This window comes from Equus caballus, chromosome 5 (genome assembly GCF_041296265.1).
Source record: "Equus caballus isolate H_3958 breed thoroughbred chromosome 5, TB-T2T, whole genome shotgun sequence".
NCBI classification, from domain to species: Eukaryota; Metazoa; Chordata; class Mammalia; order Perissodactyla; family Equidae; genus Equus; species Equus caballus.
Window position 1 is genome coordinate 45,907,404 of NC_091688.1, and position 21,984 is coordinate 45,929,387.

The 21,984-nt window shown below is 49.2% G+C and overlaps 5 protein-coding genes and 1 pseudogene across 6 annotated transcripts in view; 2 read left to right on the plus strand and 4 right to left on the minus strand.

The window, feature by feature from the left end:
* H3C15 (H3 clustered histone 15) overlaps positions 1-10,120 on the minus strand; it is a 32,332-nt gene extending 22,212 nt beyond the window's left edge. The window contains exons 1-3 of the mRNA XM_023641284.2: positions 8,353-10,120; positions 4,818-5,089; positions 4,240-4,506 (exon numbers count right to left, since the gene is read on the minus strand). Of these exons, the coding sequence (XP_023497052.2) occupies positions 9,200-9,781 (582 nt within the window). The 5' untranslated portion in view covers positions 9,782-10,120 and the 3' untranslated portion in view covers positions 4,240-4,506; positions 4,818-5,089; positions 8,353-9,199. The remainder of the gene's footprint in view (positions 1-4,239; positions 4,507-4,817; positions 5,090-8,352) is intronic.
* Positions 10,121-10,393: 273 nt separating this feature from the next.
* Positions 10,394-10,991, minus strand: LOC138915050 (histone H3). Its single transcript, XM_070268370.1, has one exon. It carries the CDS (start codon positions 10,864-10,866, stop codon positions 10,456-10,458), a length of 411 nt encoding a protein of 136 aa, XP_070124471.1. The 5' UTR covers positions 10,867-10,991; the 3' UTR covers positions 10,394-10,455.
* A 962-nt stretch (positions 10,992-11,953) lies between these two features.
* Positions 11,954-12,455, minus strand: H2AC19 (H2A clustered histone 19). The gene has a single exon (XM_001488154.6). The coding sequence runs from the start codon at positions 12,453-12,455 to the stop codon at positions 12,063-12,065; it is 393 nt and encodes a 130-aa protein (XP_001488204.1). The 3' UTR covers positions 11,954-12,062.
* A 350-nt stretch (positions 12,456-12,805) lies between these two features.
* Positions 12,806-17,307, plus strand: H2BC20 (H2B clustered histone 20). Its single transcript, XM_070268372.1, has one exon. The coding sequence runs from the start codon at positions 12,806-12,808 to the stop codon at positions 13,184-13,186; it is 381 nt and encodes a 126-aa protein (XP_070124473.1). The 3' UTR covers positions 13,187-17,307.
* A 3,380-nt stretch (positions 17,308-20,687) lies between these two features.
* Positions 20,688-21,141, minus strand: H2BC19 (H2B clustered histone 19). Its single transcript, XM_023641289.2, has one exon. The coding sequence runs from the start codon at positions 21,139-21,141 to the stop codon at positions 20,761-20,763; it is 381 nt and encodes a 126-aa protein (XP_023497057.1). The 3' UTR covers positions 20,688-20,760.
* Positions 21,142-21,391: 250 nt separating this feature from the next.
* On the plus strand, positions 21,392-21,984 carry H2AC18P (H2A clustered histone 18, pseudogene; annotated as a pseudogene). The gene is given in 1 exon segment (NR_165317.1): positions 21,392-21,984. The product of NR_165317.1 is annotated as a H2A clustered histone 18, pseudogene (transcript).

The window sequence follows — 21,984 nt, forward strand, 5'->3', positions numbered from 1 at the left end:
CAAACTTCACAATGGATCAGTTTGAAGTCTTCCCTTTCCTTTCCAGGCTCCCTACTTCTCCGGATAGCAGCATTATCCTCTGGGGCACCCAGGCTAGACGCTCCTGAGTCATCTTTCACTACATTCTTATTTTCTTCTTTTGAAACCTCTCGCTCTGTACCTTACAGTCGAGCTATTGAGGTACAAGTCATATCTCTGGTTGAACCAAAAGAACTGAGCTACCAATTACGCAGAATGTTACGTACGTGTATATAGAAATATGTATGGATGTGAGGGGAATTATCAGGTGAAGTGTTCACAAAAATTTAAGAATGACTTATAGGTGTCACTTATACTCATTGAACATTTCTGAATTGTTCAAATGACTTAAAATAAGCATGTATAATTTTCCCGGCAAACAATGAGAAGATGATAACCTGGGCTACATGAACCATGGCAAATCTTAGCTTTGCCAAAGTTCAGTTTACTCATCTTGAGTGTTACCGAGAATTCCTACCTTTCTCACAGGAATGTTTTAAGGATCAAAAGAGAAGGAGATCTATGTGAAAGAGTGAAGCCGTGAAGTGACACAGAAACCAAAGTTGATGTCTTTATTGTCTGTTTCACCCAATCTACATCTTACGCGCTCTGTGATCACGGGGGAAGGGAGGGAGTCAGCATAGCTGGAATCAGAGAGAAAGGAGGATGGTGGGTGCAGACGAGGCGTGAACAGATGGGCAGGGCCGGATGTTTCAGGATTAGATCAGAAAAATGTAAAGTCATCTTAAAGAATCAAATAGACTCGCCAGCTGACTTGATTGTTGTAAGGTGTTAAACGAATTATTTAAGAATATTTAATTCTTCTATAGGAACTAAGAGAAATGAACAAATAAAGAGAAGAAACTAATTATAGATAATAAGTGAGCATAGCTTGTGAGACGTGTTAGGCATAAATCAAGTAGAGCAAGTGTGGTAAACACAGGGAGGAACGGGTGAAAGGACCAAGTAAACAGCACGTCAAATAGTCACGAGGTACATGAGGTACCCGGTATTCATGCCTTAAATCAGCCCTCCACTGGGGACACGCACTGTGGCCCGCTATGTCCTCTGCAGGCTATACACAGGGAAATCTATAGCTATTCAGCGGGTTAGTTTTGAATTACAACTATGGCCAGGCGTACTCGCCCCCATATCTCCCTGATTGAGCAGCATAAGTCAGCTTCAGGGACCTTCCAGGTGCTGAGCCCCTTTGCCTACCTCAGCTCTGGTCCTCTTAGCTGTAGCATCAGCAGGGAAGGCTGACACGGCAGAGCGAGTCGGGACAGAACATTGTGTAACCCAAGGTTCGATGCTGTGTTGGACTTCCCCCCTCACTGCACCCTATTCCGAGTGTGCTAACCTCTCCGGAGCACCCCTTTCCCTTTTCTCCTTGTTTTACGTTGTTGAATGGATTCAATGAACTGTGTGATCTGAAAATCTTCACTTGGCCTAGGAGCCTTTCTGGGCAGTGAACTCCGGGATTTCTTGTCTGGTGGTAGAGAAGAAGGCGACAATTACAACAAAGTGATTTCTTACCACACCAACCATATTACAGAAGAGGTTTGGAAACAAGGTGTGGGGGAAAACAACCATGGGGTTGTGACCATCCAGGTACCCTCCAAGGCAGATGGACCGTGACTCTAGTGGGTGCAACCAGTTTCTGCAACGGGCAGCCTTTAGAGCTCAACGATACCCTGACTGAATAATGGCAGCCATTGAGGTCATCTGCCTCCGCGCTCTTCCCAACTTTCTAATGGGAGTTTGGCTTCCCATACGGACTCACCCACAGGGAGCTGATGAGCAGACGGGTTACACTTCTCTTTGGGAAATTAAGAGCATGATCTCTGGAATCAGACATTTCCGGTTAGGATCTTAACTTCACTGTTTACTAACAGTGAAAATCCCTTAATCTCTGAGCCTCATTTGCTTTATCAGTAGCACTAGGATGAAAAGAATACCTACTGTGTCGGGTTCTTCTGTGGATAACGTGTATTAATATTTATAAAGCAGTCAACGCTATGATTGGCATTCAATAAATGCTAATTCCTGTGAATGATGCCAATTATTAGTAGGGGTTTATATCTCTGTCCCTTGAGAGTGTGATGCGTGGGATCTAGTCCTTCAGAGACCCTCACCCCTGGCCTACCAACACAATGGAATTTCTGAGCCTGCAGAGCCCAGGACCAGAGGCTGGAATGGGGTGAGCACGGGCCCAGGGGGTCATTCATCCTCATGACCTGTCTGAGTCGCCACCGGCCCTTCATTTCCTTGTCTACTGCTTCACGATGCAATAAGACCAGACGCAATGACCTCCCAACCATTAAACAGAAGACCCAACCAGCAAAGGAAGAGAAGAGGGGAAGGAGCAACCAAAGAAACCCAAGGCCAAAATCAAAACCTGGCTGAGGAAAATTCCATCACAAGCTCAACATTTAGCCCTGAGCAGGGACTCTGATGGGTGGGGAGAGCCGCTGCCCTAAGGAAGACAGTTTGTAGGGAGGTCAGGAGACGCTTAACTTTTTGCTCATCCTGATGTCTGAGAGGGACTATGAGATTCAGAACCAAATAACCAACTGGCCAAATTTAAACGTTTGCTAATATCCAGAGGCAGTTGCACCAAAACCTTTGGAAGCCGATTTAGCAATACCTATCACAATTAGCCACCAGGTATACTGAAAAGCGTCCCCAACTATATGCACAAGCATAAGTTGCAACAGTGATTTTAGAAGCAAAAAGTCTGTAAAATACCTACATTTCCATTGATGTGAGTCTGAGTAAATAATGGAAGAACTATCTATTCAATGAAAAACTGTGCATCCTTGAAAAAGAAGGAGACAGACTGATACATAAGCATTTTTCTATCTGTAAGCCAATCCTGGTGGTCTAGTGGGTAAGATTCGGCATCAGGGGGCAGCAGGACTGAAGAAGACGGGAAAAGGAGACGGTGATGGGAGGAGGCACGGAAACCTCTCCGGGTCCCCTCAACTGGAAGAGGTCATTTGGGTTGAATTTACATACCTCTCTTTGATTTGAATTACTTTTTAAGTGAAAGAATAATGAGTAATAGTTCCCACGTATTGAATATCTACTCCGTACCATTTCGGATCTTCGCGACAACCCCCAAAGGTAAATATTATCGCCCTTTTACAAAGCAAGAAACTGATGTTGAAGCGGTCTAAGTATCTTGGCATTCTCTGATACGCTACGATGCTCCTGAGTCTGACTACACTATTTGTTTAAAATTTGCAGATTACAAATAATCTGAGGATCTCGAAGACATCTGCCAAACACACTTAATGGAACCATACCATACAGTATTGGTGCTGGAAAGGACCCAGGAAACCATCTGGTCCAATTTCTTCGTTATACTTTTCCTCTGGTTTCAGGACAAAACTACTTTAGCTTCCCTTCCCCACCAGATGCCCCCCCCCCCCCCCCCCCCCAGTGGTGTAGATGGTCCTCAGAGGCCTGTCCTTTGGGCCGTTTCTTCATAAACTCTTCCCAGGGACTCCTCTAGCTCCTCTGGGCAGACGAGAGAACTCAGCTGAGTCTCTAGATCTGCCTCCAGATCCACACTCCCAGCTGCCATGGCCACTTGCCGCTGCCCATTGAGAGCTGAGACCCAGCCTGGCCTGAAGTAAACTCTTTGGCAGCTGCCAATTTCCTTGAAGGTGGCACATCCTCGCAGTCACTCAGGCAGGAAGGTCCCGAGACATCGTTGATTACTTTTTGCCACAGCAACCCCCTTCTGCCCCTTCCCTCCTCCAGGTTCGGGCAATATTCTATGCGCCATAATGTCAAAGCCCCCACACCCCGGCCCTCGCCCGCCCCGATCCATTGCTGTGGCCTGTTCCCTTGTTGTCATTCTCAGCACCTCTCATCTGCTCTGTCCTTGAGGCCTGTGACTTGGCCCCCTGCCTCGGGTGCTGCTCACTTCTGACTCCTTCTGCACCCTCTCCCCAGAGTAACCTTCTGTATACACGGCTCTGAGTATGTTACCCACCTGCTTAAGGCACTCCCTCCTGTTGGTTTCTCCCACTTTTGTTGTTCTCTTTTATCCTCATTTCCCGATCTCCACCCCCCCACCCCCCCACCCCCGCCATAGAAAACCATTCTACTATGGTCAAAGCATATTTGGTTTCTATGCATGATTGCAAGATCCATTAATGTACTTTTAATTTACATAAATAGTTGTGTTTTAAATCTCATTCCACGTGTTACCTTATTTCCCTCAGAACTACATTTTAGATCTCTCCTTGTTGTTATGTAGCCAGCCATTTAATCCACTGTCTCCTCCTGCTGCAGAGTACTCCATGGAGTGAATCCGCCACATTTTCTCTAGCCGCTCTCGCAGTGACGAACGCCTACATTCTTTCTGATGTCCCATCATCCCTGTCATCTTCCCTGCTAGGCCTGCGTGAGAATGTCTTTTGGATAGATATCCGGAGACAGCCGTGCTGGTTCCTATGATGCGTATCCTTCATTGGCCTAAGAAGTACCGGGCGGCCCTTCAGAATGGCTGCCGTAGTCCACACCCCACCAGTGGGGCACCAACCATCCAAGCCCTCCCTCTTGGCCAGGCGGAGCATCCAGTGTAAAAGACATCTCATTATTGCCTTAATTTTTTTCTTCCTCTTCTATAATCCCTTCCCCTACACTGTTTACAGGGTAACATCCACCCTCTCCCCAGATTGGCATTCAAGACCCCCAGTCAGCTGGCCTCAAAGTCCCCGCCACTGAAAAGTCATCTCCCATTCCGGGCCTCGGCCCACCCTGTGGACCAACCAGCCGCCACTCACAATTCTCCTCATCTTTTTCTGGTTCCTCAGCTTGGATCAGACTCCCTGCCCCGGTGCCAAGTTCTCTCACAGGAAGAGCTCTGTGATCCCCTCAGTTAGAAGTGATCTTAGCCTCTGAACTTCTCCGTAACTCATCTGCGTCTTTCTCTGCTACCTACCGCAGCATGCCTTCCCTTTTACCGCGTGCCTTTTCCTTACGGAGCCTAAAGACCTCATTCTCATTGTTGCAACCTCGTGTACGTGCCTCCAGGCAGGAAGAGAAACCAGGATTCCTGTGGAACCAAATAGTTATAATTTTTAACTTGAGTCGTGATTTTACTTTGTTCTTTGCAATTTTCTCTTTCGCAGTGGTTTTCCATTGCAGGTTGGAACCTATTAGCAAGTGGTGAAATCAACTTAGAAAATAGGAGCCAGTATGTTTTATTAATGAAACAGAACAGGATTGAAAGTATCATGGTGCATCCACAGCAGAAGACAATATCCTTTTGTACAACTTGTTTCACTTTTTAGAGGTGTGTGAGGATGTGTGTGTGTGTGTGTGTGTGTGTGTGAACGTGCAGTAGCTAGCAATATCAAATTGTTCTTACTGTAGTTTGGAGTCAGCAGAAATCAGAGGTACTGTACACGTTGAGTGATACTGTATCTCTACGTGTAACTATTTTGTGCATTGTTTCCTTCTGAAACAACAAGTCTAGTACAAAAAGCAAAGCAAAACAGGAGACCCAGGCTCAAGTTCCACCTCTGCCATCTTCTGGCTGTGACCCACATTCCCAGGTGTCTCTCCCTCGCCACGGTGAGTTTCTTCATCTGTTCAACAGGAGTCAAAAAGCCCTTCCTCCCTCCCAGGGTTACTGCGAAACTGGATGAGAGGAGGTGAGTGAAAGACCATGCAGTCTAGAAGCTGGTCACGTGCTTAAAATCGGTCGCCCGTTAGTGTGCGTTGTTCTTTCTTTCCCAGGACATGATTGTAACTGGGACTTACATCGATTCACGTTAATGTCACTAATATTTACATCACCGATGCTAATGACGTTATTAATATGGATTTATGACCACCTGTCAGGCTCTGTTCTAAGCACTTTGTGTGAACTGTGTTACCTCTTTTCATCCTCACAGCAATCCCGAAGCGGGTGCAGTTATGATCCTGCTTTATAAACACGTGAGGAAACGGAGACCCCGGTCTCTTCTCTTTGGAGCCTTTTCCCGGTTAGGGGTCAGGAGCCCTGGCCCTACCCTGCAAGGGGCCTCAGGCCTCAGCCCCAGTTCATAGCAGTGAGGAGCCGAGACTTCTGGTTCCCATCCCCTTTCTGTCCTCTGCGGTCCTTCCTCCTCCTCCTCCTGCCTCTCTTTAGGCATGCTTCACTCTCTGCTCCTGATCGTACACTCAACCGCTAACCGCATCCCCAAACAATCCTGTCGGCAGGGCTGAATCTGATGTCTTTGGGGATAATAAAAGCCAACGCTCCTCCCCAGATCGGCCGTGTTCGGCAACGGATGGGGGCCGCTGGCGGTGGCGCAGCTCAGTGAACTCCTCGTTCTCAGTTACTATCACCAGGAGCGGGCTCCGTCTGGGACGGTGGCCACGTACGGGCAAGGGGCACCTGGGCTTCGTCGGAGACGCCCTGCCCCTGGGCAGTTTCCTGCTCCCGTGTTCTGGGACCCCTAAAACCTTGGAAGTTCTTCGCAGAGATCCGGTCCGGGCCTGCTCCTGATCTGTAACCTCCAGGACCCCAAGAGCCTGGGGCATCTCCTGCCCGACTCCCTCATGTAAGGCAAAGAGTCGAAGGGCGGGTGGATTAGGCTCCTCCTCAAGCATTTCCTGACCACCTACGGCGTGCCAGGCACTGCTTGGGTGCTGGCGCCACGGAGACGAACAAGGACAAATCCTCCCCCTGAGGAATGCTGCCAGCCGAATGCTGACGGTAAGGAATAGGAAGGGGTGTCAGGATAGGGACGGGGAGAGGCAAGGAGGAAGGCCCAGAGAGAAGAGGAGAAAGGGAAGGGAAGGCCACCTAGGGCTGCATCTCGAAGAAGGAGCAGGGGTTCTCAGGGCTACAAAAAAGGGGAGGACATTCCAGACAGAAGAAACGGAATGTGTGAAGACATCGTACACTTGGGGACTGCAGGCATCCTGTGGGGCCAGAACCTACTCGTTCAGCTAGCACAGCCCCCGAACCCTGGGGAGGCTCTGAGAAACACCGGGAACTAGATGTCTATTAAAACCATTGTGATTAGGATCTTTTAAATTTGATAACTATGAATAGAGTCGCTAAACTTAATTGAATGCTTCTTCTGGACCAGACACTGTGCTAGGTACTTGACAGGAATCGTCACTTTGAATATTTCCAGCAACGCTATCAGCGAGATGCTGTTGTCCCCGTCTTACAAATGGGAGCAGGGAGATTTCCTGGCTGAAGTCACCTACCGTTCTACGGGCAAGACCAGGATTGAAATCCAGGTTTATGTAACTCCAGAGTCCCTACTGGTTATTAACCCCCGCTGCTCGGAGCTGTCATGCAAAAGAAGCTGGACTCTATTCCGAAGGGAAGGGAGAGGAGGTGGGAACATTTCAAGCGTGAGAGTGACAGGCTCAAATAAATGCATTTTAAAAAAGATAGCTCTCACACAGAGTGGAAGCCTAGTGGCAGGGCAGAGAGTCTAGCCTGAGTATTTACTCAACCCTCCAGCTCCGAGCTGGGTGAGGGGCTTCAGCTGAGGCAGGGACCAGGGACGGATGGAGAGAGGGTGATAGAATCGAAAGTCAGAACGTAGGTTCGATAGCATTTGGTGACTCATGAGATTTGGACAAAAGACAAGAGGAAGGAACTTCCGACCGGAACAGGTGCGGGGATGAAGGTGTCTTTGTGTCCGGATGGGGAATACGGAAGGGGAGAAATCGCTTTGGGAAGCAAGATGATGCCGTTTAGGAAATCAGCCGAGTCTGGAGTGCCTATTTTCCATCCAGAAGCACCTGGCCACCAGGCAGTTAGAAATATTGGTGTTGAGCTCAGGACAGGGGTCTCAGCGGAAGATGCTAATTTGGGAGCACTTGGCAGAGAGGCAGAGAGAGGGTAGGCAGGGAGTCCATGATCTCACTGGTGTTGCAGGGAGAAGACAGACGGCCAAGGCCAGCATGGGCGAAACCAGGAATATTGATAAGCCTGGCAGAGAACAGGAGAAGGCTGAGATGGGGACCTGGAGAGGGTGAGGGAGGACCAGGAGAGCGTGTGAACCCAAGGGCCTAGTCCTCTTCGGAGGAAGCAAAGGTGGTGTCATCAGGGCCGAAATACCACGTAGCTTCCCTCTACACACGCGCACACACGCCTCTCCCCTGCCACCCTAAGGCGGAATTCAATCTGAACAAAGACCGTTTTTCACTTCTTAAAAATCCCGGGTTCGGGGTTAGACTTTTCTCACAACCGAGCTAGCCATTAGAGGAAGACCATTTATCTGCCTGACCCTTCATTATCCTTTAACTCTCACCTGAGAGTAAAGAATGATGTAAGTACAGAAACGATTAAACGTCAAAACTTACATTTTAAATCGTTCCCTCGTATTGATGGACTCAGTTTGCGCCGGTCGGTCTCCCAAACAAATGGAAAGATCGGAGAGACTGCCGTGAGGGTGGGCCTTCACAGCGACGGGAACACACAGTTCTTTTCTACTCCCGACTGGATGTCGACCACGCCACTAAACTTCCCTTTGAGATTCAGACGGGGAGACTTCCCGGAGGTTAGGGGTGCCCAGACTGGAAAATGAAAGCAGTGTGATCTCGGGGGCGGGCGGAGGACGCAGAGGGCTGACACCTGACACCGACCTCACAGGTTCCAGGGTCTGCTCAGTTGCTCCCGGACCCGCGATGCTGGACAAGTCACTCACCCGAGAGCCTCGGACTGTACCTCAGAAAGCCCCATCGCCTGGATGTTCCTGAAAGTTCTGCCATGAGGATGGATGAGATGATGGGTGCAAAGGTGGTGCCCCACGCACCTCTAAAAGTCCCTCTTTCTGACCTGGAGAGTACAGACCCAGGCCCCTGGCTCCACCCTGCAGTGGGCGCCTAAGCAGGTATGAAGGGTCTGGGCAGAGACCCGGAGGCACGCTCTGGAAATTGCCGTGACCCTGGAGCAGAGACAGGTGGCAACCTGCAGCAGGAGGGGCCTCAGTCCCTACACTGCTCTCCCTTTCTCTGACACATCTCAGGAGAAGCAAGGGGAGCTTTAAAAAACTAAGTTTCTCTCCGTTCCCCTTCTCCCCTCTGTGAGTTCTCACCGATCTCTGTAACGAATGCCTTTAACCTGTCACTGTGCCGCGAGGAAACGGCAAACACAAGTCTTGGCCTCTTCCAGGTGCAAATAAGTGACCGAGAAGGTTAAGAAGCCGTGTCATCTAAGACCTGTACAGCCTTTGCATCTGAGCTCTGCGGAGACGCGCTCTGCAAAACCCCGCCCGACGGCCCTGACCACCAAGAGGCCTTGCCCTTCCACCTCCCGAGCAGCGCGGGAGTCACCTCTCGGGCCTCCAACCCTCACTATTTCCTCAGAGCGGGGAGCTTCATCGTTCCAAAGGAGGACCATGTTCTGCCTGTTTGATTGCTCTTCCCAAGAACCTGAACTCCGAGCGCCAGGTCTGTCCTTCCGGGGGGCGGTGGCAAGGGGCGAGTCCTCCAAATACCCGAAAACAGACTCCCCACACGTCTGAAGAAGACGCGGAGAGAAACTACCAAGTCTGGGCAGGGAATCCAGACATGGGTCGAAGGTGGGAGAGCCGCCTTCGCCGAGTACAGTGAGTCTCCCCCTGCGCCCCCGGGCAGGAAACGGTCCGTTTAGGGCCCAGATCGCGACAGCGGCCTCCGAGTCTGTACGCGCCCCCAGCCCAGCCCCGCCCAGCCCCGCCGGGGCTTTGAGGAGGAGCAGAGGGTGCGAGGTGTCAGCCTGTTGTCGAGTGAAGCCCGAAATTACCCACATTCGAAGCGCGGGAATCCCCAACTTCACCCGGCAGACGCCCGGCGAGACGAAGGACGAAGGGGGCGACTTCCCTCCGCAGCCGGAGAGGCGCGCCCGGTGGGGCCGTTTCCGGCGGGGACGAGGAGGTCGCGGGCGCTGAGCGATCGGCGCGCGCCTCCAGCTGGCTCGCCGAAGGCCAGGTCGGGCGAGCTCTGGACGGCGAGGCCCGAGCGTCCCCTGGTGACGCCTCCCGGTTTCGGGCCACTCGCGGCCCCGAAGCCCCTCCCCCCGGACCTGGCCGGTTTCCAATCCCGGGTCACCGTCGGGCGCCGCCAAGATGCCCCAGAGGAACCCACCCCTGCGGCCGCCTCAGGAAGGGAGGCCGCGCGTCCTAGCCGCGCCCGAGAAAGCAGCGGCCGCCTCGCCAGGCCAGATAAGCAGACCGGCGTCAGCTCCCGCAAGGCTCAGAACCACCGCCGACGGCGGCCGGCGAGAGCTAAAGTGACTAAGAGCTGACCCCTGGGGAGCACAATGCCTCGGCCCGCTCTAACGCCCCGCCCTCCCCCCCGAGGCAATGGGGGCGCCCTCCGGAAGAGCGCGAAGGACAAGCGGCACAGCTCCCTCCGAGTGCTGTTGTGGGTGGCTCTGAAAAGAGCCTTTGGATATGATGGAACCTCGAGCCGAGCGCGCGCCCTTTAAGCCCGCTCCCCGCGGATGCGGCGGGCCAACTGGATGTCCTTGGGCATGATGGTCACCCGCTTGGCGTGGATGGCGCACAGGTTGGTGTCTTCGAACAGCCCCACCAGGTAGGCCTCGCTCGCCTCCTGCAGCGCCATCACGGCCGAGCTCTGGAAGCGAAGGTCCGTCTTGAAGTCCTGCGCGATCTCGCGCACCAGCCGCTGGAACGGCAGCTTGCGGATCAGCAGCTCGGTGGACTTCTGGTAGCGCCGGATCTCCCGCAGGGCCACGGTGCCCGGCCGGTAGCGGTGCGGCTTCTTCACGCCGCCCGTGGCCGGCGCGCTCTTGCGGGCCGCCTTGGTGGCCAGCTGCTTCCGCGGGGCCTTGCCGCCGGTCGACTTGCGGGCGGTCTGCTTAGTACGGGCCATGCCGAGCCAGAACACGAACTTACCAGCGCAGCGACAAGGAGACTAACGGGGGCCGGCCCGCGGCGGCAGTCTTTATAGGCACAGGCTTTTCCCGATTGGGCGGGGCGAGAATTGAAAGTCCCGCGCTGCCTGGCCATTGGCCGCGACGTCATCCGGCCTAGCGTCACCCATTGGCTTGCGCAGAATCCTCCCCTCCCCCGCCCACCCGCCTCGCTGTCTCCTTCCCAGTTTCCCAACACTTTTTCCCACCTTGTTTTTCCTCTCTTTCAGGGCGAGTCATTGTTGATCGGAACCGTGTCCGACTGTCCCTCTTCAGCCCCTCACTCCTTTGGAACACGCTCCCCGCGATACCCTCTTCCTCTCCACGCTTCGTAGCTCCCGAACCGAACCTCGGGCTTCCCTTCGTCCCCCGCCCCCCGCACGCCTTGCTGCTTGCTACCTTTTCGGAGACCCCCAGTTGGTCCGACCGATGCTTTTGCCTTCCCGCCTTTCGGGTGGGAAAGCTGTCCGTCCCCCCGGGCGCAAGATTCCGCCTCCGAGAGCCTAAGTGGGGAACCCGTATCTCGGCCGCGAAGGCGTCTCCTCACTTTCTTGTTAAACTAAGACAGTCGGCTCAGTGAGGCCAAGACCCAGGTCCGCCACAATCCTGAAAGCCGCCCCCTCCTCTACCGACTGGGATGCACATGTGTCTGTGAGAGAGAGAGAGTGGGGGGGGGGGGGGGGGAAGAGCCAGAATGAGAACGACAACAGGTCCCCTTCACCCTAAACCTCAAGTGTCGGGCAAAGGCCTCGGGAACGACTGCGGAGTTGCGCCCTCGGCACCGACTCTTACAACACAGCGTCCGGGGCCGCCCGGAAGCATCCATAACTGAATCAACCGACTGCACCTCGGTGCCCGGGGAGCTTAGGCACCTCCATCTGCGTCAGTAAGTCCTTAAGTTTACGAGCCACCGAACCGAGTAAAGGTGGCTAAGGGCTCAAGACCGGAGAAGCCGAGGACCGGTTGGGAGTAGGGAGCAAATGGCACCCCCGCCCCCGTTCTCTCTGGGCCCGGCCTTCCCCACTGACAGATGGAGTCGGGAGCGGCTACTGTAACAACTCTTTTTATTTGAAGGAGTGGGTGGCTCTGAAAAGAGCCTTTGATTTCACAGGTGCCCCCACCACACGGGGGCTGGGCGGGCCTCCGGACGCCGGCCTCACTTGCCCTTTGCCTTGTGGTGACTCTCCGTCTTCTTAGGGAGCAGCACAGCCTGGATGTTGGGCAGAACGCCGCCCTGGGCGATGGTGACTTTGCCCAGCAGCTTGTTCAGCTCCTCGTCGTTGCGGATAGCCAGCTGCAGGTGACGAGGGATGATACGCGTCTTCTTGTTGTCTCGGGCCGCGTTGCCCGCCAGCTCCAGAATCTCCGCGGTCAGATACTCGAGGACCGCCGCCATGTAGACCGGCGCGCCGGCCCCTACCCGCTCGGCGTAGTTGCCTTTGCGCAGCAGGCGGTGCACTCGCCCCACCGGGAACTGGAGCCCAGCGCGAGAAGACCGCGACTTCGCCTTAGCGCGGGCCTTCCCTCCCTGTTTGCCACGGCCAGACATGACGGGGACACTCTCTGCGATCCGCTACCGCTCGACAACCGCCAAAGTCGCCCGAAACGGCTCCGCTTCACCCTCTTATAGGCAGAACGGCGATTGTCTACGGAGCATTTTGATTGGCCAAAGCGTAGCTTTGCTCTGGTGACCAATAGGATAGCTCAGCTAGAATCCACTCATTTACATAATCTCGTCTCCCTCGCAGGCGCGCCACTGAAAACTCGCGAATCACAACGCAGCGTAATCAGAACCTTAATTTGCGTACAGCCTCTATAAGTACCGAGTCGCTTCCGGCAGCCTCGGACCCGCTGTTGGGTTTGCTCGCCTGCTCGTGTCTGGCGCTCGTGCTTCCCGCTATGCCTGAGCCGGCCAAGTCCGCGCCCGCGCCCAAAAAGGGCTCGAAGAAAGCGGTCACCAAAGCCCAGAAGAAAGACGGCAAGAAGCGCAAGCGCAGCCGCAAGGAGAGCTATTCCATCTACGTGTACAAGGTGCTGAAGCAGGTGCACCCGGACACCGGCATCTCGTCCAAGGCCATGGGCATCATGAACTCCTTCGTCAACGACATCTTCGAGCGCATCGCCGGCGAGGCGTCCCGCCTGGCGCATTACAACAAGCGCTCGACCATCACGTCCCGGGAGATCCAGACGGCCGTGCGCCTGCTGCTGCCCGGCGAGCTGGCCAAGCACGCCGTGTCCGAGGGCACCAAGGCCGTCACCAAGTACACCAGCTCCAAGTGAGTCCCTGCCGGGACGCGGCGCTCGCGCGGCTCCCCGCCCGCTTGACTCCAAAGGCTCTTTTCAGAGCCACCCACCTAATCAGCGGAAAGAAGCTGTGTTTACTTTACGTGGCCTTCCTGTTAGGTTTTGCTGTACCTTTGTGGGGTTTTTTTTAGCTATCATTACGATAGCTCACGCTTGTTAGATCTAAATATCTATGTTTTTCCTTAGAATAGGTTTTCTTACGTAAGTTTGTTCAAGGATCTAGTATGGGATATAGATAGGCTGTGACTTGACTGAGAGAACTCTTGAAACTCTTCGGCTTGGACACGTACGGGTGAGCATGCGCACATCTAAATTGTTTCCTAGTGACATGCTGTGTTAGTTTTGATTAACTGAATTATGTGGCATGAGAAAGTTGGGTAACAAAGGTACAACCGTCTGGTGTTCCCAAATGGTACAGTACTTAAATTTTTGCTTTACGTGCTTCTGACCTATTTTCAAAGGAGGGATAACTCGACTTTTATATTTGGTACTAACAAAGCTTTTGTTTCCCCAAAATAATTATCACTCAGAAAAGTGTGTCCAATTTAAAGGATATTCCTATACATGGAAACAAAATATGCATAATTTCTGAAGCAGGAAAGTTTGAAGCACTTGAGCAGAAAGCCCCAGTATGGCTGGGAAAATGCAAAGTAGGTTGATCGGCTTGAGAGTTTAGACTCAGTGCTTTAGGAATTCTTGGCTTGTTTTAGGCAGGGATGGGAATAACATAACCTTAATCTTTAAAAAAATTACTGTGGTTGCTTTATGGGTCATAGGTCCTAGATGTCCGCAGTAGAAGCAAGAAAACCCATTAGGAAGCTATTACAGTATTGTGGGCTAGAGCAGTGATTCTTAAGGTCTGGTCTCCAGTTCAGCATCAGTTACCTGAGAATTTAATAAAAGTGAAATTTTCAGACCCTAATAAACTGTTAACAAGCGCTCTGGGTGATTCTGATGCATGCTAAAGTGTAGCACCAATGGGAGATCTAGACATGTTGGATTGGAATAGTGATAATAATGGAAATGGTGAGCCACGTTGGGTTTAGGATTATATTTTGGAGGTAGAATTGACGGGTCTTGCTGAGGAATAGGATTTGGGTAAGAGCGAAACCCCTAGATTTTAGACTTGAGCAACTGGGCAGATAGTGGTACTGTTAATTAGGATTGAATACTGGGACGAGGTGTGGGTTGGGGCATTGAAGGGAGACCCAGGGTTCTGATTTAAAACTGAGAAGCTTTTTGACATTCAAGTGGATATATGGAGTTGGCAGTTTGAGAGCGGCATCTAGGGTTCAGCAACGAGAACACAAACCTGCCTTTAAGGACCACCTTCAAACACAGAGCAGTGGGGATGAAGACTGTCACCTAAAAGTATTTTTCTGGGCTTTATTTCTCTTTAGGTGTTTGCTTGAAGTATTCTCGAAGACTTTATTTCTTCTTATGTGTTCGTCATGAATTATAACTTAGTAGTCCTATAATGTATTTTATTGACTGTGTAGCTTTTATTGTTCTCCTTTTGTTTCTGTAATTGTATCCTGATTTTCATTAAGGAATTCCCCTATGTAGGTGGTTCTAAACTTGACCGGATGTTGTAATCACCTGGGGAACTTAAAAAAATATTGATGCCTCGGTGCCACCCCCAGAAATTCTGATTTAAGTGGTTTGGGGTACAGCCTACACTTAGGAGCTAAAAAAAGCTCCCCAGGTGACACTAATGGGCAGTCAAGTTTAGGAACCACTGCCACATGTGTTTCCCAGAAAACAGATCTTATCCACAGTTCTTAGGGTTGACCTGATTGGTTTAAATGTAGTTCCAACCCCCTTCCCACATTGATTAGTTCAGGAATCTAGACCAATCTCATTAGCACAAACATTTCAGAAATTGAACTAAATAACTGAGTAGGGGAATGTAGATGGCTCTTATCTTTTGGGAAACAAGGTTTTTTTGCTTTCAAGAGGCAGCAGCAGGATGAAGTGTTCTGAGGATGTGAAAGCGAGAATGATTGTAGCCAGCACTCAGGAGGAGGGTGTAGCTGAGAGAGAGAATCAGAGCACAGAGCAGCTGATGGAGTTTAGCCAGCCTCGGAGCCCTGCTGTATCTTCGGACATCCAGTTAAGCCAGCTTGTCTGACATACTCTTATTTAAACTAGTTCAGATCTTGAAACATTTGAGAAATAATAACAAGTAATTTCCCAGAATAAAATATGATAGACCTTTCATCTTAAAAGGTCTCAAAGAGGCCAAATAGGGTAGATAAGGAAAAATAGAGGTGTTCCAACTACATGTTTGGACTAAATCTCCAAGTGTTGAAATCAATATTTGATCAGAGCCAGAGATTAACATACCAGTAGGAAGGAATGTCTGGGATTAAACAAAAAAATCTGAAATGTTATTAAAAATTTTAAAGTAAATAATATAATCCTACTATTAAAATTTTTAGTAGTTGTATTAGTTTCTTAGGGCTATCATAACAAAATACCACAAATTGAGTAGCTTTAAAACAACAGAAATTTATTCTGTCATAGTTCTGGAAGCCGGAAGTCTGAAGTTAAGGTGTTGGCAGGGCCCTGTCCCTCTAAAGGCTCTTGGCAAGGATCTTTGATTGTCTTTCAGCTTTTGGTAGCCCCAGGTTCTTTTTGGCTATGACAGCACAACTGACTTCTGTCTCGGTTTTCTTCCTGTGTGTTTCTACATCTTATAAGGACACTGGTCATCTTGGATTAGGGCCTGCCCTAATGACCTCATTTTAATTTGGTTACATCTGCAAAGGCCCTATTTCCAAATAAGGCCACATTCTAAGGCACTGGGGAGTTAGACTTCGACGTATCTTTTTGGGGGACAAAATTCAACGCATAACTGTAGTCAACAGCTGTGGTAGGCTGTATATGGGCCCCCAAAATATGTCCACATCTAAATCCTTAGAATCTGTGAATATTACCTTAAATGTCAAAGTGGACTTTACTGATGTGATTTTGAGATAGGGAGATTATCCTGGTTTATTTGGGTCAGCCCAAATGTAACCACCAGGGTCCTCACAACAGAGAGGCCAAAAGGTCAAGGGAAGAAGAAGGCAATGGAAACCGAGAGAGGTTTGAAGATGGTATGTGATGTCCGCTTTGAAGGTGGAGGAACGGACCATGAGCCAAGAAACGCCCCTCTAGAAGCTAGAAAACACATGGAAATGAATTCTCCCCTAGAGCCTTTGGGGAGAGCACAGTCTTTCCACATAGTGAAACTGATTTTGTGCTTCTGATCTCCAGAATTGTAAGAGAATAAATGTGTTTTAAGCTACCAAGTTTATAGTAAATTGTTACAGCAACCATAAGAAACTAATACAACGGCTATTTTGGTATTTTTTTGACAATTGGAGAAACTTGAATATGGATTGCATATTAGTTAATATTATTGAATCAATATTACATTTGTTGGGTGTAATAATTGTATGGTAGTTACACAGGAGAACGTCCTTATTTTTAAGAGAGAGCTGCTAAATAAAGATTTAGGGAGAAGTGTCAAGACGTTTGTAACTTATTTGCAAATGATTCAGAAAATGTGTGTGTGTGCATAAAAAGAGAAGATATGGTTGGTCCTTGTACTATTTTTTTACCTTTTCTGTAGGTTTGAATTCTCCAAAACAAAAAATTGAGAAATTTTTTAAACTTTTAACCAAAGACTTTAAAAACTAGTGCAGAAACAGCTTTTAAGACATTAATTGTTCCATTTTGTACTAAAATAATGTTGACTGATAGAATTTCAACATGTGAACACATAAGACTTTTCACTCAATTATATTTAAAAGGCTTATGTATATTTGAGAGTGATCATCCATTTATTGACTATAACTTTGAATGACATCCTTTATTCATCATACTTTGCTATCCATACTCATTCGCGGTAACGGTGATTTCTGTGATTGCGCTAGTCCAGGGATACCCAAATAAAACTGACTTAGACATCTGGTTGCTCTGCCTTCTAAAGTCTGAGGTTGAAACTTAAGTCAGATAGGGGATTTTGGTCAAATACTGAGACCAAAGCTAAATCATTCCTAGGAAAAAAATCATATCCAGATGTATCATAGTGATTCCAAATGCTTCCAGAAGGAAAAGGTAGATTACCTACAAAAGAGCAAGAAAAAAAAAGAGATTTTATAAATCTAACTCCTTTCTCTTCCCTGAGCTCCAGATTCTCATATTTCATATTCCCACTTGGGAATTATATATTTCCTGTTTGGTATTTCCACTTGGATAACCACTAGGAGTCTCAAAATTTTGTCCAAGACAGTACTCGCAGTTTTCCCCTTCCAAAACTGCTCATCACTTATTCAGTAAATTGCAGCTCTTTCCAAGTGCTCAGTCCAAAAACCTGCAATTAACTCAATTCTTCTTTTTCTGTCATAACCTACATTCAAGTCATCAATTTCATTTAAAATATATCTTGACTACTTTTTGCCATCTTCACTGCTCCCACTTATCTTTCTCCTGAACTATTACTGTAGCCTCTTTGATACTCTCCCGCCTCTACTCTCTCTCCTAAAGGGTTTTTTTGGGGGTTTTTTTGTTTTTTTTTTTGCAGAGGAAGATTCACTTTGAGCTAACATCTATTGCTAAGCTTCCTCTTTTTGCTTGAGGAAGATTTGCCTTGAGCTAACATCTGCCAATCTTCCTCTCTTTCGTTTGTGGGTCACTGCCACAGCATGGCTGCTCACAAGTAGTGTACGTCTACGCCCAGGAACTGGGCCTGGTCTGCCAAGGTGGAACATGGCAAACTTAACCACTAGGCCATGGGGCCGGCCCTTTCTCCTGAAGTATATTTTTCAACATAGCATCCTGTGTGAGCTTTAAGGAAACATAAGTCAAACAATGTCATTACCCAGATCAAACTCTCCAAAGGCACTCCAACTTATTTAGAATAAAAGGTAAAATCTTTGCAATGACCTATGAGGCACATCAGTGGCTTACATGATCTGACCCTCAACTACCTTTCTGATCTCATCTTCCTGAAAATCTTTCCTTTGCTCACTGTGCTTCAGCCATGGTGGCCTTGCTTATTCTTTGAACTCCTCAAACTTGCGCCCTGCCTCAGGGCCTTTGCATTTGCTGTTTTCTGTACTTAGAATACTCTTCTCCAAGATATTCTATGGCTCACTGTCTTACTTTATTCAAACCTCAAATATTAACTGATCAGATATTTCATCCACACTCCACTCCATATTCTGCTTTACTTCATAGTACATATCACACCCTGAATATTATGCTATTATACATTTTTTTCATTTGCTTATTTTTACCATCCATCAACTAGAATGTAGCTTTATGTGGACAGGGACTTTTTCTATTCTGTTTACTGCTGTATCCCCAGCATGTTTTATTTATCTCAGGGTGCAAAGTATGTTTTTGTCCTCTCCTTTATTTTGGGAAATGATATACACAAATACTCATAATGGACCCTGAACAAGGTGTCAATTTTGCTTTCACACCTGTAAATGTAAATGTTGGTGTCAAAGGGAATTATTGCTCGATGGGTAACATAGTTACATTGAGTCACTTTCTCCACCTTTCAAGATGAGCTGCTTTCTGCTTTCCTACCCATATTCTGAGTCCTCAGAACCAAATATTGACCACTCCTTCCCCCATATATATACATAGTTTATTTACCCAACATCCTTCAAACCTCTTCAAATGGTTTTTGTTATATCCCTACCCTGTAAACTCAATATTTCCCCTATTTTCTTTCCCTCCTCCCTCCCCATCTCCATGCTTTACCTGAACTTTTCAAGCTTCAGCAAGCTGGCTTCATCTTTCAGAAGATCCAAGCAAGGATGTGCAAAAGCAGGGAAATGTTTCCTGGGCCCTAAGCCTTGGAAAGATGCAATGGATCTAGTACAACAACTAGGAAATAGGTTATCTGTTTTTGATTGGATGGAGCAGACAGAAGGTAATGAAAATCCTCCTGGAAGATAATATTTGGGATTTTATTTTACTTTTTGCTGAGGAAGATTAACCTGAGCTAATATCCATTGCTAGTTTTCCTCTTTTTTTTTTTTTTTGTATGTGAGCTGCCACCACAGCATGGCCACTGACAGATGAGTGGTGTAGGTCCACGCCTGGGAACTGATCCCAGGCCACCAAGCAGAGCACACTGAACTTAACCACTAGGCAACCAGGCCACCCAGGCTGACCCTGGGATTTCATGTTGGTACATAAGGGAAAAAAATGAGGAAAAGCAAGGGGATGAGCTAGGACACTGTTGCAGTGTGCTTAACATATCTTTTCCCAGGAAGTTTCAGTTTTATGCCTTTATTTTAGTACTTTATCTTCTGTTCTCATCTGACCTCTTTAAAATGTGTTTTTAAACCGTAATAAAGGTAGAAATGTAAAATCCTATGCTATATTTGGTGCCCTGAGTTAATGAGGGAATGAATGAAACTAGTTTTCTATGTAGCTTTTCAAAAAATTCTGGGAAAGGACAATTAGGGAAACAAAGAAGAATATGTCTGGGGTGTTGACTGAAAACTGTGAACAGATTCTTACCAAGGAATATGTCAACCACACAACCAATATGTCAGTGGTTGTCAAACATGAATCCCCTGCTGAGTACCATAGGTGGTTCATTGCCTTTCCCCTCAGGGCCCCAGTGATCGGGGTTCAGTGGGAGTATGTGGAGTCTTATGGACAGGTCTAATGGTCTTTGAACTGTTGTACGAAACACTACTTTCTGATCATCTAGTCTCAAAAACAGAAAGGGCCTTTATTATTCTCTAATTTTAAGCCTCCATTTTTGAAGAGAAAGAGAATGAATTGTTCGAGAGAAGAGACAAATATTTTTAAGTCTAAGTAGTTGCAACAATATAAGCTGCTGAATAAAGTCTCTGTAGGACATTCTATGATTAGCGGACCCAGGTTTTTGAAATCCCTGAATATGTATACATCCTCTTTCCTCCTCCCTTTCTCATCCAGAATATTATAATATACCAAAACAACAACTCTGGGGAATCGTGTAGTTATCAACACTCGACCAAAAAAGATTTACTATAGGTAAGTTACCTTTGTATTATCTTATTCTGCCATCGTGTAACGTCTTGAATTTGAGCAATAAGTAGGTATTGATTCAGTGTGCCTGAAAGGAATACCAGAATGAGACAAGAGTATAAAATAAAAACTACTTCAACCACAGAATCAAGCTATCGAGGTATACCAGGAAAGGTTACTAAATGTGACAGGGCGTGGCCTCAAAGTATTGCAGTGATCGCCACGCATCCTATCCCTTTCACTGTGGACGGGGCAAGTAACTTGTGTGCAAATGAACATGTACTCTGGCGAGCTCTCGAAGAGTTACAGGATCTGGTAGCATCTTGGATTCCCTTTGGTGTTACCTTTAGGAAAAAGGCAGATCTTCACTAGGGAAAGGGATAGGTGTATGGGAAATAAACAGAACGGAAAGTCGGATAGCAGAAACAGCTTCTTTCCGCTGATTAGGTGGGTGGCTCTGAAAAGAGCCTTTGGAGTCAAGCGGGCGGGGAGCCGCGCGAGCGCCGCGTCCCGGCAGGGACTCACTTGGAGCTGGTGTACTTGGTGACGGCCTTGGTGCCCTCGGACACGGCGTGCTTGGCCAGCTCGCCGGGCAGCAGCAGGCGCACGGCCGTCTGGATCTCCCGGGACGTGATGGTCGAGCGCTTGTTGTAATGCGCCAGGCGGGACGCCTCGCCGGCGATGCGCTCGAAGATGTCGTTGACGAAGGAGTTCATGATGCCCATGGCCTTGGACGAGATGCCGGTGTCCGGGTGCACCTGCTTCAGCACCTTGTACACGTAGATGGAATAGCTCTCCTTGCGGCTGCGCTTGCGCTTCTTGCCGTCTTTCTTCTGGGCTTTGGTGACCGCTTTCTTCGAGCCCTTTTTGGGCGCGGGCGCGGACTTGGCCGGCTCAGGCATAGCGGGAAGCACGAGCGCCAGACACGAGCAGGCGAGCAAACCCAACAGCGGGTCCGAGGCTGCCGGAAGCGACTCGGTACTTATAGAGGCTGTACGCAAATTAAGGTTCTGATTACGCTGCGTTGTGATTCGCGAGTTTTCAGTGGCGCGCCTGCGAGGGAGACGAGATTATGTAAATGAGTGGATTCTAGCTGAGCTATCCTATTGGTCACCAGAGCAAAGCTACGCTTTGGCCAATCAAAATGCTCCGTAGACAATCGCCGTTCTGCCTATAAGAGGGTGAAGCGGAGCCGTTTCGGGCGACTTTGGCGGTTGTCGAGCGGTAGCGGATCGCAGAGAGTGTCCCCGTCATGTCTGGCCGTGGCAAACAGGGAGGGAAGGCCCGCGCTAAGGCGAAGTCGCGGTCTTCTCGCGCTGGGCTCCAGTTCCCGGTGGGGCGAGTGCACCGCCTGCTGCGCAAAGGCAACTACGCCGAGCGGGTAGGGGCCGGCGCGCCGGTCTACATGGCGGCGGTCCTCGAGTATCTGACCGCGGAGATTCTGGAGCTGGCGGGCAACGCGGCCCGAGACAACAAGAAGACGCGTATCATCCCTCGTCACCTGCAGCTGGCTATCCGCAACGACGAGGAGCTGAACAAGCTGCTGGGCAAAGTCACCATCGCCCAGGGCGGCGTTCTGCCCAACATCCAGGCTGTGCTGCTCCCTAAGAAGACGGAGAGTCACCACAAGGCAAAGGGCAAGTGAGGCCGGCGTCCGGAGGCCCGCCCAGCCCCCGTGTGGTGGGGGCACCTGTGAAATCAAAGGCTCTTTTCAGAGCCACCCACTCCTTCAAATAAAAAGAGTT